This window comes from Sitophilus oryzae, unplaced genomic scaffold (genome assembly GCF_002938485.1).
Source record: "Sitophilus oryzae breed Bouriz unplaced genomic scaffold, Soryzae_2.0 scaffold_1178_pilon_pilon, whole genome shotgun sequence".
Lineage (NCBI taxonomy): Eukaryota > Metazoa > Arthropoda > Insecta > Coleoptera > Curculionidae > Sitophilus > Sitophilus oryzae.
Window position 1 is genome coordinate 1,938,529 of NW_022145813.1, and position 12,960 is coordinate 1,951,488.

General features: G+C 34.4%; 1 protein-coding gene across 2 annotated transcripts in view; it reads right to left on the bottom strand.

Annotated features, from left to right (window-relative positions):
- Nucleotides 1-12,714, bottom strand: part of LOC115890912 (interference hedgehog-like) — a 138,082-nt gene extending 125,368 nt beyond the window's left edge. For both annotated transcript variants that reach the window (XM_030911278.1, XM_030911284.1), the window contains exon 1: nucleotides 12,444-12,714. In XM_030911278.1, the coding sequence (XP_030767138.1) occupies nucleotides 12,444-12,452 (9 nt within the window). In that variant the 5' untranslated portion in view covers nucleotides 12,453-12,714. The remainder of the gene's footprint in view (nucleotides 1-12,443) is intronic.
- Between the last annotated feature and the right edge of the window lie 246 nt (nucleotides 12,715-12,960).

The following is a 12,960-nucleotide window of genomic DNA, read 5'->3' on the forward strand; positions in this document are numbered from 1 at the left end:
CTTTTATGGATCTTAGTTCTCCCTTTGACTTAGTTCTCCCTTTGATTTTTTGAGTTAACATCACACCAGGCACATGGATGGCATGATGATAAAGATTGAAGGCCCAATATAATCATTATCAACTTTAGATCTGCGGAAAATGTGTAAGAACTGACTCCACAAATATTATAGTGTTGCAAAATCTCAAACATTGCTCTGATATTTTTGTAGGTTTCTATTATTTTGGGAGCCAATCCTATTATAATGCGTTTGTTTATTCCGGTACTTTTATGTTTTTCTTGTTTTATTTCGGGATTTTCGTAACAACATAAAGACGGACAAATTTTTAAAGATCCACTTCCACTATCTATACTCAGTTTTAAATGGAAATCATCAGTAAGTTCACGTTTTTTAAACAAATGGTATTTCCACCTGGCCAGGCAGACAAATTAGTGAAAAAAATCTCCTTAGGAGTGTTGCTTCCTACAACAGTAACCATGTTTAAAATTTATTTATTTACTTATAAATAATCTACCAAATTGTTTTCTTCCTTTTTAGACTAAATTCAGTGTGTGTTAAAGTTATTAATTGTACTTCCTTAATTGTTAGTTTGTAGTTTTACTTGTTTAATAATACTTATGATCATAAAATAAAATTTTATCACTAAAATCTTAGAAAAATTTTTTTTTCTTTATTTTTATTTAAATTTGTGCAGAGACCCAACCTCCTGGATTTAGAAACAGGGAGGGTGGCAAAAGTAAGCATACCTTTTGGTGATGATGGTCGTTATTTATTATTAACAAAACTTTTTGCGCGGTTTTTACTTTAGTTGAATTTTTTTTTTAAATTTGTGTAGAGACCCCAATTGTACGTCGGCGATTTTAATTTTTATATTTTTTTGAAGAGAGTGGTATCGGCATTTAAAAAATAAAGTACTCAAAGTTTATATATTTTTTTTCTTGACATCTAGGCCCAGGCTAACTGTGTAGTTGGTTACTCTAATTTCAATGTAAGCATTGAGAACGTTAAAATTAGTGGTAGTAATTTTGAATTAGCAGAAAAACTTAACAAACTATCAACTTTTGCCACCTCTACTATTTTAAACCAATAATTTATTCCACTAATTTTGAAGTTCTGAATGAAGCTTAGCTAATAAGTAATTCAATATTCGATTAATTACTACTCCAGAGTGATTCGATTACTCTAGAAACCAGATCGGAATAGCCATACGACATTCTCTTTCGGCTTCGGATATGTTTTAATCGTAGCGATCTTCGACGTCGCCCGATTAATAAGCGCTAATTAGAAGGCTACATGCGCGTTTAAAAAGCAATTAAACCTCGCACCGAGCTACAAATTGTCGCGGGCACATATAAGTGGAACTGACTTTGGATTCGTGCCGAATATAAACAATTTCTCTCCGCGTATCGAATTTTAATGAGATCAGTCATCGTGTTTGTTTGTACGCGTCCGTCGTCGCTGGCTCAGGTGCGACAGGAACTGCTCTTAGCACACACTTATTTAGTGGGTATGACATTTTTACGTACCTACATTTTCCTGTTCCTGTAACAATTCTATTAGATTTCTAATAAAAGATTTAGGCTTTATATTATTTGTATTTACAGAACCCCTGACGCTGACGTGCATATTTTCAGTCAAAAATTGCTAAGCTTGCTTGAATCCCTACCTATAAAAAGTAAATCGATTTTGTGTGGCGACCTAAATATTGACTTTTCCAGTGTGTGTGCAGCTAAAGAGTCTCTCCAGTCCATTTTTCATTCTTTTGGTATACTCATGCATGTTGACTCACCAACTAGAATAACTAAAACTGGCTCTAGTACTATAGATTATGTCGTGTCGTCTTTTGACCCGGAATTCGTTGACTGTAGAGTCCTTCACTCAGGTTTCTCTGATCATGAGGCAGTATTGATAACGTTTTTGCCACAATCCAAATGCAAAAATACCTCACGCAAATTGGGCCGTATTTTTTCGGATAAAAATTTTCTAAATTTTCACCACCTATGTCTAACAACTGAGTGGGTTGTCCTCTCGGCTGACGTCGATTCCGAATTTTCTAGATTGATAAATACCTTGTCTAATCTGGCGTGCAAGGCGTTTCCTCTTAGGCCTATCAAAAGTAAGCAAGGTATTCCCTGGTCTACGACAGGCTTGCGTATATCTGCAAAGAACATGCGCTCATTATCTCACCTTAAAAAATTTCACAGACAGCGTTTTCTTTCATAATTACGTGAAACTTTATAGAAGGGTTTATTGTAAGACTATAAAAGTTGCCAAGGACATTTATTATAATGGGAGGCTAGCCAAATCCGGTAATGTTGCTAAAGAGACTTGGGCTATTGTAAATGACTTAAGGAATACGACTTCTTCGTCTGGCACAGTCTTTAATTCACCTGAAGATTTAAACACTTACTTTGTTAATGTGGCTAAAAATTTAGTGAACACCATAACTCCCTAAAGCAAATGAGAATTTACACAGTTTCTTCTTCACGCCTGTAGCATTAGATGAGCTCCGTAGTACAATTAAAAGTATTAAAAATAAATTCTCTTCTGGGACTGATGGGCTCACTCTCAAAACGTTCTCTGAACTTCCGGAATGCACATTAATCTATCTTACTACTTTAATTAATGAGTCATTCCAAAAAGGAGTTTTTCCAAACTGCCTTAAGACAGCAATAATTATTCCTCTGCATAAAAGAGGAGATAAAGATCAAGCTTCGAACTACCGCCCAATTGCTCTCCTGCCCACATTATCTAAGATCATTGAAAGATTGGTTAAAAAAGGCTTCTATCTTTTCTCCTTAAATATAAAGTACTTTCTACCCATCAATTTGGATTTCTAAGTAACAGTTACACAAATAATGCTATGTTCGACCTTTTTAATAATGTATATTCTAGCCTGAATAACCATCACTCTACAGCTACAATTTTCTGTGATTTCTCTAAGGCTTTCGACTGTGTAAATCATAATATCTTAGTTAACAAATTGCAATACTATGGATTCAGGGGAGTACCGCTCGAATAGCTTAAGTCGTATCTTGGTAACAGAAGGCACCTTGTGAGAATTGATACGTCTATGTCTTCTTGTAAGCCTATAGAATGTGGTGTCCCTCAGGGTTCAGTACTTGGCTCTATTTTATTTCTGGTGTTTATCAACGACATTGCAAATCTAGACATTAGCGGTAAAATCTGCCTCTTTGCGGACGATGCTAGTTTCACTTGGAGCGGCCCAGATGTTACGGCACTATATAATACTATATCCATTGACTTACGCACCATTAAATCTTGGTGCGATTCTAATCTCCTATGCCTCAACCTTTCAAAAACTAAAGTTTTGTCATATAAAAGTACTATACAAACTTTTGTACTTAATAATACCACTATTGACGTCGTGGACTAGGACGTCTATTGAGATTCTTAGGACTTGTTGTAGACAACTCGTTAAAATGGGACTTGCACATCGAAGCCTTATCAAAGAAACTAAGCTCTGCCTGTTTTGCGCTAAGATCAGTTTCTAAGGAACTTAACTAATCAACCTCTAGAATGGTCTATTATGCCCTTTTTGAGTCGCATCTTCGTTATGCCCTTCAATTCTGGAGTACTTGCTGCGTTACAAAATTTGATCGTATTTTCAAACTTCAAAAGAGAGCAGTTCGATACTTATTGGGACTAAACAGTAGAACTCACTGCCAGAATTTCTTTAAAAATTTCAAAATACTGACTCTTCCTTCCTTATTCATTTTTGAATCCGTTTGCTTAATCCGCAAGCACATATTCTCTATTCCGGAAAGGCCTTCTCACAACTATCCACTTAGGAATGCAGAGCACGATATTTATCTGCCAACCCCGAGCTTAGAACTAGTTAAGGGCTCAATACTGTACAATGCCAAGAAGATGTACAATTATTTGCTTTCGAATATCAAGTCACTTTCATTCTTTCCCGCATTTCGCAAAGCTCTGAAATCATACTTACTGGAGAGAGCCCTATATGCGGTAAACGACTTTTTTGTTGATGTTTAAACATGAAAAATTTTGAATTTTAAAATTTTGATCATCTCACACACTGGTTAAAGGTCTAGTATTTAATATTTTATAACTCTTGGTTTTATGATATATAACATGATTTTTATCCATATACAGTTTTCCTTTTGTAGAATTTTCTAGATACATATCCATATACATATATGTTTTATTTGTAATTTTATGACGTACATTTTTTGAATTGATTTGTATTGTATGACATTTTTTTTATTATTTGTATATTTGTTTTTGTGCTTTTTTGTTTTGTGAATGCTTTGTCGATGAAGCTGTTTTGACTTTTTGTACAATAAAGCGTTGTTTTTTTTTTGTATTCCGTTGCAAAACCAGGCGAACCAAACCGGTAAACTACGGTAAAGAGCGGTTCCTGAAAAACATCGGTTTAATACGGAACGGTTTGGTAAAATATAGGAAACGTCAAATGTTGACGTTTTCTAAATTTCAATAACTCTATTATGAAAGTTATTTTTTTTGCATTTTTAATGTACCTATTCTCTACTTTTACGTTTGCTTCTTCTTTTCAATGGAGTTTAATATTGAAAAGTACTTTATTAATAAACTGTTAAACTCGTTAGAGAGCTCAAGAGAAGATTTGAAGGCCCAATATTAAAACAGAACAATAATAAATAAACAAATCTATGTTTATATTTTTATAGCTTACAAAACATTCACGATTACTTATTGTCTTGTTTTTCATGTTTTCTTTAAATGTTCCTGACTTTAAGAAACAATGGCTGCATGATAAGTTTAAATGATCCTAAAAAGTCATTCTATTTAGTTAATGAAATTTATTTACCTTTACTGCCTACCTCCATTGCTTTTGGATGTAAGTATTTACCTTTTAATTAGTTTTTATGTAATTCCTAAATACTAGAGACATTAATTATTAATTTATTTTTCACACTTGCAATTTTAATAAAGATTCTGAAATTGATGATTGAAAAAAAGGATTATATAAAGCCTGTAATCAAAAGAAACTGTAAATAATTAAAAGTTTACATGTTTGAAGAAACATAATTAGGGCTGAAGATTACTTAAAACCATATTTTTATAATTATTTAACCAATTATACTTCGAGCAATATTCGTCTTTGTTGTTGTGCCAAAATCTGGATGTTTTTGAGAGGCTTTCAAAATAACTAGAGTATGTTTTAAACGAAAATAATAATTAACTATATTTTTACAATCGTTTTACTTGGACATGGTGACATACGTCCAGCTGGTCCAGCAAATTAGGTTTGAAATGCCAAAAATATTTTTACTTATTGTTCCAGTACACTACATTTCGTGATATTTTTAATATTCTATGCAATGGTGCATTATTTTATTACATTATTATAACGTCAAAGGGTAGAGGTATTTTTTGTAAATCATAATTTGGAAAAGTAATATCACTTCGAACAAAAAGAAAATATGTTAAAAGGAATCTTCTAGGTTCGAGGTGATAAAATTTAGTAAGTCTTGTATGAGTTCAACGTTGAACAATTAAAATTTAGAAGAAACCCGTAAAATATGTATTAAAAATGATGATTTTTTTATTTATGATGTCCTATATCAGCAACCTTTTACCTTTCTATGATGTCTATAACAGGGTGTTAAGAAAGCATATTAAAAGTATTTCTAAAAGAATCTTAAAGTAACTTACTATGTGCATCCCAACAGGAAATAACGAAGCTAATGATAGTTCTTTGAAGGGTAGTCGAATTTTTGAGACATTTTTTCAGATGTTCTTTTCAAAAATATTCCTCAAAGATTAAGCAGACAACTACACAAGTCACTAACGACGATACGAGGTACCAAGTCGATATATTTTACCGACAGAAACACAGTACTCCTCTTCTCAATAAGGTTCAGAACCGGGAAATCCCGGGAATTCCCGGTTCTTTCGGTACTTTCGGGACTCGGTAATAATAATTAAAAACATATTTTTTGTTACGTGCGAAAGACTTTGGATACTTTCTAGCGGTCGAAACCAAACTCTTCTAAATAAGTAGTGAAGCTATCTCTTATTGTTCTGCCTTCTGAAGTTATTTTGAACTTTCTATAATGTTTATTAGCAATTATTGAAGTTTAAATATGTTATTTTATTGTTTAGTATAATATTGCTAAATGTATTAGTTATATTTTTGTGTGTTATGTTTTTCTAGGCATTTGCATCTTTAATTGAAACTGTAAGTTTTTTTTTCAAATTTAGTTAAGTTGGTTTCGAGGTTGGTTGATGTTGTTTGATGTAATTTTTAAGCTACCTATGCGTTTTCGTTTTTTTTTTCGCTTGTGTTCATTTGCGTTCATATTTACTAGTGATTCCCACGAGACCAACGAGACGAGTCTTTCATAAAGTCTTGTCTCGTCTCGCCGATAAAATAAGTCTCGTTTCGAGTCTCGTCTCGGAGATGTATTTGTAGTTTGTACAAAACAACCTTGGGATTAGGTGATATTTGTAAAGAAAGCGGAACATTTTTGTAATTCATCTAATTTTTCTTGTTTATTTTTTCAGAACCATGAGTTCTCCACCATTGGTATCTATCTGTGTCTTTAATACACCGGGGAATTGAATAGTATTTTTGAAACTCCTGCATCCATTCTCCTTTGGCAGGGGTAGGATTTACTGCGTACAAGGCATCAAAATCAATTACAAAGTCCGACTTTTCAGGTCCAGGATTTTGTCGTCCTTGTTGCGCCACCGCTGTTTCTGTCGAACGTTGTCCCTCTAATTGATGAAAATAGACTTTACAAATATCTTGAAATTTCTGAATCGAATTATCTTTTAATTCTTGGACCCATTCTGTCATATCAAACGTTTCTAATTTATGACGTGGATCGAGAATTAAAACTGCAGCATAAATCCAGTCCATAATGCTTTAGTATATTGTCTCTCGCAGCCTGAATACCAACAATCAGCTGCTCTTCGACAGGGGTTCGATTTGTTTTTCTGTCCCATTCAAATAATTTGCTCTCAAGATTATCTATTAGTATATATTGATACATACAACCACCATAGGTAAGGTGACGTCCGAAGAAACATTTTTTGTTTTATAAGTGTGTTAGGAAACTTCCCAACACCATATTATACAACCTAAACGCATCTAGAATGGTTGTCGTGAGTTATTGGTAACCATTATATAACACTTATATGCCCTAAACGGTCCATTTTATAACTGTTCCTATGGTAACCCTTAACACTCAAGGTGTGCAACCAAAGTACTGAAAACTTTCTCAACACCTTTATATATCCTATCGAGTTACCGCTATAAAACTGAAAAAGGGTATATAATAGTTATATAGTGGTGTTGAGAAGGTTCCCAGAGACTACCTCCATAGAAATATCGCGCATGCGCGTTTTTTGAAAATATACTTGTTTCTTTCTGACTAACTACTTTAATATTTGCCTCTTTTTTAACATAAAAGCAGATATGATCATGATCTTATTGCTCCAAGTTGTCCTACGCAGATAATCCAGACCAGAAACGAAAGAGACAAATATTTTTTTTTATTTATATTTATAGAAATTACTGGCTTAATAACATCTATTGTGCCTATCCAGAGTACTAAATACATATGCGATATTAAATTTACTGTGTGAAAATTAATTTTACCTCCAAAAACATATGCGCCCCCAAAAGCAAAATTATTTAATAGATTTTTTATAAACAAAAAAATATGGTAAAATTTTTGGAATAAAAGTCAAATTTATTAATATAAATAATAGAAAATACGACTTTTAATACATAGAAATAATTGGCAACTGGCCAAAATATAGTTTTGTACCAGTTTTCAACGTTATCTTAGAAATACTCATTGTAGCCAAAATGAAGACATCAATAATAATGGCGTCCATTATATTTAAAGTGCTATATATTACTTTAGGGTCTATAACATGCTCATCAACCATTATATAAATTTGGTTACTTAAAGTTGCGTAAATGAGTTTGGGTTATTTAAAACACCAATTTTAGTGTTTTATACAACTAAAGGTGATTAGAATTAGAATTAGAATGAGTGGGAGGGGGTTAATCACTTCGACCTTACAGATCCATTGTGTCCCCTTTCTTGAATCATAACTCATCATACAGTCCCAGGGCTTGACAAAAGCCAGTATCTGGGACAGTTTTATAGAGGGTAGTTCTCCATCTCCAATATCAGTCGTACCAAAATTCATGGCACGAATGGTTGTCGTCTCGGCGCACTCAGTGATGAGGTGTACTGGTGTTTCCCCATCTTCCCCACAGAATCTGCATTCGCCGTTTCCTCTTAGTTTCAATCTACTGAGGTGTCCATTGAGGAGACAGTGTCCTGTTAAAAACCCCGTGACAATCCGAAGATTGTTCTTACTCAGACCCAGGAAGGTCTGTGATTTTTCTTGATCATAAGCCCTCAGAAACTTCTTCGAGTGTCTTAGACCATTACAAGATTTCCATTCCAGGTTGCGGATGGAATCTTCCAAGTTCTTGAGTTCCGCCTTGAGTTGGTTCCCACTTGGAAAGCAGAACGGTTCTGGTCCAGTTAGTGGAGTGTTCGCTCCTTTCCTAGCTAGATTATTTGCTTTTTCATTGCCTTCTATCCCTTGGTGAGCAGGCACCCAGTGTAGGAGGACTTTGTTTTCTTTGCCTAATTTATTCAGCTTCTCTATGCATTCTTTGACCAATTTCAAATCGATTGATACTGAGTTGATCGCCTTTAACGCTGCTTGACTATCAGATAAGATGGCTATTTCTTGTTTCCGATAGTTCCTATCTAAGATAAGTTGTACGCATCTCTCGATAGCGTAGATTTCTGCCTGTAGGATACTAGGGTAAGTGCCCATTGGTTCGGAGTAATTAGCTCTCGGCGCAAACACTCCGATCCCTGTTCCCGTATTGGTTTTGGAAGCATCAGTATACCAAGTTATGGTATGGTCTTTTAACTGCTGGGCAAGCGTTTCGCTCTTCCAATCCTTCTTATTGCTCAATACTACATTGACATGTTTGTCAAAGTTGTACGTTCTTGGCATATCGTCCATTGGGAGTTGCAGAAGTGGTATTTCCTTTTGAGGGTGTTCCAAGCCCCTGATCTGACAATTCTCCCAGTACTAATTCCGTTAGTGACCATTCTAATCATTGTCGCATTGGCATATCTACCAATGACAATGTGCAGTGGTGTTAGTCTAGAATGACCTCCATTGCTGCTGTTGGACAGGTTCTCATGGCTCCTGTGATGCACACACATGCTAGTCTCTGGACTTTGCATAGGTTTAGCCTTGCCGTCCGTTGCTCAGTTTTGTGTACCAGGCAACTGCTCCATAAGTAATCATGGGTCTTACTATCATGGTATACATCCAGCGCAAAATGTTAGGGGAGCAGCCCCATCTATTTCCGGCCAGTCTTCTGCATATCATGAGAGCCTTTATGGCTTTGCTGGTAGTGTTCTTAATATGCCTGTTCCACAGGAGTTTACTGTCCAGGGTTATTCCCAGGTATTTAACTTCCTGTGTTGGCAGTATTTCCTTTCCATCTAGTTGGATTCTTTTCAAGTTTTTCAGACTTCGCCTTCTGGTGAATGGCACTATCGCGGTTTTGTCTGAGTTGATACTCAGCCCGACAGTCCTACACCATCTCTCAGTGATACGGAGTCCTCTTTGGATAATATCACACAAGGTGCCTTCATGTTTCCCCCGAGCGATCATGACTATGTCATCTGCATACCCAATGCAGTGTATTCCCGCTAGAGTTAATTCATCTAGTAGTTCATCCACCACCAAGCTCCACAGCAAAGGGGAGGTTACTCCACCTTGTGGAGTTCCTTGCGTTGTTTTAACAGCTACAGTTTTGGTGCCCATCTGAGCCTCTGCTGTTCGTGTTGACAGCATTTCCCAAAACCAGCGAATAATAGTTCTGTTCACCCCTCTTGTTTCTAGAGATCGCCTGACCACCTTATGTGGTATATTGTCAAACGCCCCCGCAATATCCAAGAAGGCACAAATTGCTGTTTCTTTGCTATCCAGACTTGTCTGTATTAGCTCCGTTAATTGGTACAGAGCAGTTTCTGTGGATCTGCCCGTTCTATATGCATGCTGACTATCATGCAGTGGTTTAACCTTTAGATGATTTTCTCCAATATGGTTGTCAACTACTTTCTCCAGCGTTTTTAGTATGAACGATGTGAGACAAATAGGCCTAAATGACTTGGGATCTGTCCAGTCAGTTTTGCCTATTTTGGGTATGAAGATTACTTTTGCTCTTCTAAACTTTTGCTCTTCTAACTAAAGGTGATACAAATCACCATTATAAATGCCGGGGTGTTTATGGCTACTTTTAGTAACCCAGAAAACCTTTATGTAACCCGTGGTGTCGACTGTAGCGACACCCTGCGAACGAAGTTTGACATTACAGCAATTTGACAGAAAATGTGCAGAAAACAAAACATAACCTTATAAAATTGAAATAATACTGTTTTGGTTCAATTTGATCAAATGTTGGTGGTAGGAGTTTGCAAAAGAGTTCTAGGGTCCTTTGGTACTTTAGTAGAACAGTTATGAATGAATTGACCATAGAAAAAAGCTCTTTAAAGGCAGAATGTGTAATGTTAAAGCGCAAAGCTCATTCTCTTATGTTAGAGAATGCCTTAACCAGGCATCTTCCTGTTCCTGATCGTTTTGGCAACTTTCTGTTGGAAATATGATCCTGATCTCTGCTTGTGGATGGTAAATTTGCATGTTGGCTTTCAATATTGGTAGATGTAGTGTGAATGAGGTTTGATTATTCCTATTTTTTTAAGAACCTTTTCTGAAGAACCTTTCTTTTGAACGTTGATGTATTTTTTGTATTTTTTCCTGTTTATTTTTTTATTATTCATTATAATACCGAATTGCTTTGCTTGCTAATGTATTATTTGTTTTGATTATATTATAGTTCTCTCTAGTTTTTCTCTAGTTTATAATCATCTGCTGATGATGCTAACATGGTTAGCGAAACGCGCGTCCAGTGTAAAAGTAAAAGTGTTTTGGTGTATTGTGGTGATTTAGTGTTTTATTTTGCCATATATTTAATGTTATACTTTCCTTTTGTATTTTGAATAAGAAATTATAATAAAGTCTATACTGTACCTATATATATATTTTGTATTATTTCAGACCTTCAAGTTTAAGATTTTTTTTAGAAATTTGATTCAAGAGGTCAGAGTTGAGTAATTCCTTATTTAATGAGCAGCCGAAAAGATCAGTAAGTTCTCAGTACTCAGTACTTAACAGTATTTTTGATATTTTTGAAACAAGTAAGTGATAAATTTCTAGTTTTTATTTGGTTTTTTTCAATTTGTTTGACAAATTCGACTTCCTTGGTAGGGATATATTTACCGAGCATTTTAATTTTTCTAAGTCAATGGATATAGAGATAGACATGCATATTTTTATCAATATTGTTTATGTTTTTTTCGTCAATACAATATTAGTAAAAGTAGGTATATTATACCTATCTGAAAGTCTACAATTAATACCCATTAATGTTTCTGTTGATTATAACCTATTACTGATGTATTATTGTTAACATAAAATTGCATAAATTGATAATGTTGCTAATGAAATGGTTTTTATTGCAAACATTATCTATTTTTTGCTATATTATTTTAGCAATAAGTCAGTTAATAAGTTATAACAAAATAGAAAGTTTAATGGATAATAAGTTTTGAAACATAGGTACAATATAATTTTACCAATATTGTATTGACGTAAAATTAACAATATTACTAATACATCTCAAATTAGTACTTTCCTGAACGTTACATTAGCAACGTTTCAATAATATTGTGTTTTTCAACCTTGCGCTGCAATGTAATTTGGCGGAAGATTAAGCTACCTTGCCACCTTGCATAAACCTCCCTACAATGAAAAAAGCAATGTTACACCTTGCTTTGCGACGTTTTGGCAATGTTACAGCAACAAATTTTGCTTGTTGGGTACTACATATCTATGTAGAAATAACAATGCCCATGATTATTTCATGAAATAAACCAATTTTTCATACATTTATTTCAAAAATATTCCTCAAAAAATAAAGAAAAATACAACTTCAAAAGTTCTGTCAATGATAAGAAGTACTGTGTGGAGGGTCTTTAAGAAACCAAGTTGAATGCAAACAATCACAACAATATAAAAAAATTGTGGATCATAGAGTACTTATATTTATTATATATCACTTTGAAAGAAAATTAAAAATCTTAAGGGAATGTTCGAGGTAATAACATTTAATAAATCTAGTATGAATTCAAAGAATTAAATGTTTAAAAACTATATAACATAACTATTTAGAAGAAAATCATAAAATATGTATTAAAAATGTTCAATTTTATATCTATATAATCTATAAATGGATCTATATTAGTATCAAAAAATCAAAGGGCATCTAACTCTCAAGAATCTTCAGTTAGGTTACTTACTATGTGCATTCCAACAGGAAATAACGATGCTAATGATAGTTCTTTGAACGGTAGTCGAATTTTTCAGACGTTCATTTCAAAAATATCCCTCAAAAACAAAGAAAACAACAACTATAAGGGTACTAACAGCGGTACGAAGTACCAAGTCAATAGTTTTCATTCACCAAAACACAATTTTACGTTTATTTACGACAAAATACCAGTTATTTTGATTGGCTCGCGCTGTCTAGGTACTGCTCTGTACTGGCTGTAACACGCCCGGAACGCAGAAGCAAACGAACTGAAAATGACTGAAGTCGAAGTGAACGCTCGTCTCTGAAATTTTTGTTTTGCCGGCCAGCCGCCGTCGATGTTGCCAGCAAGTACCTGAAAATATCTTCAAAAGTTATTCCAACGCCTTGAGTACTTAATTCTTGAGCGTTGCCAAAACGTTGCTCTACATGGTTTTACCACAGGTTTTACTACATAAACTAAAACATGCAATGACATTTTAACATTTTTACAATAAGAATATAGA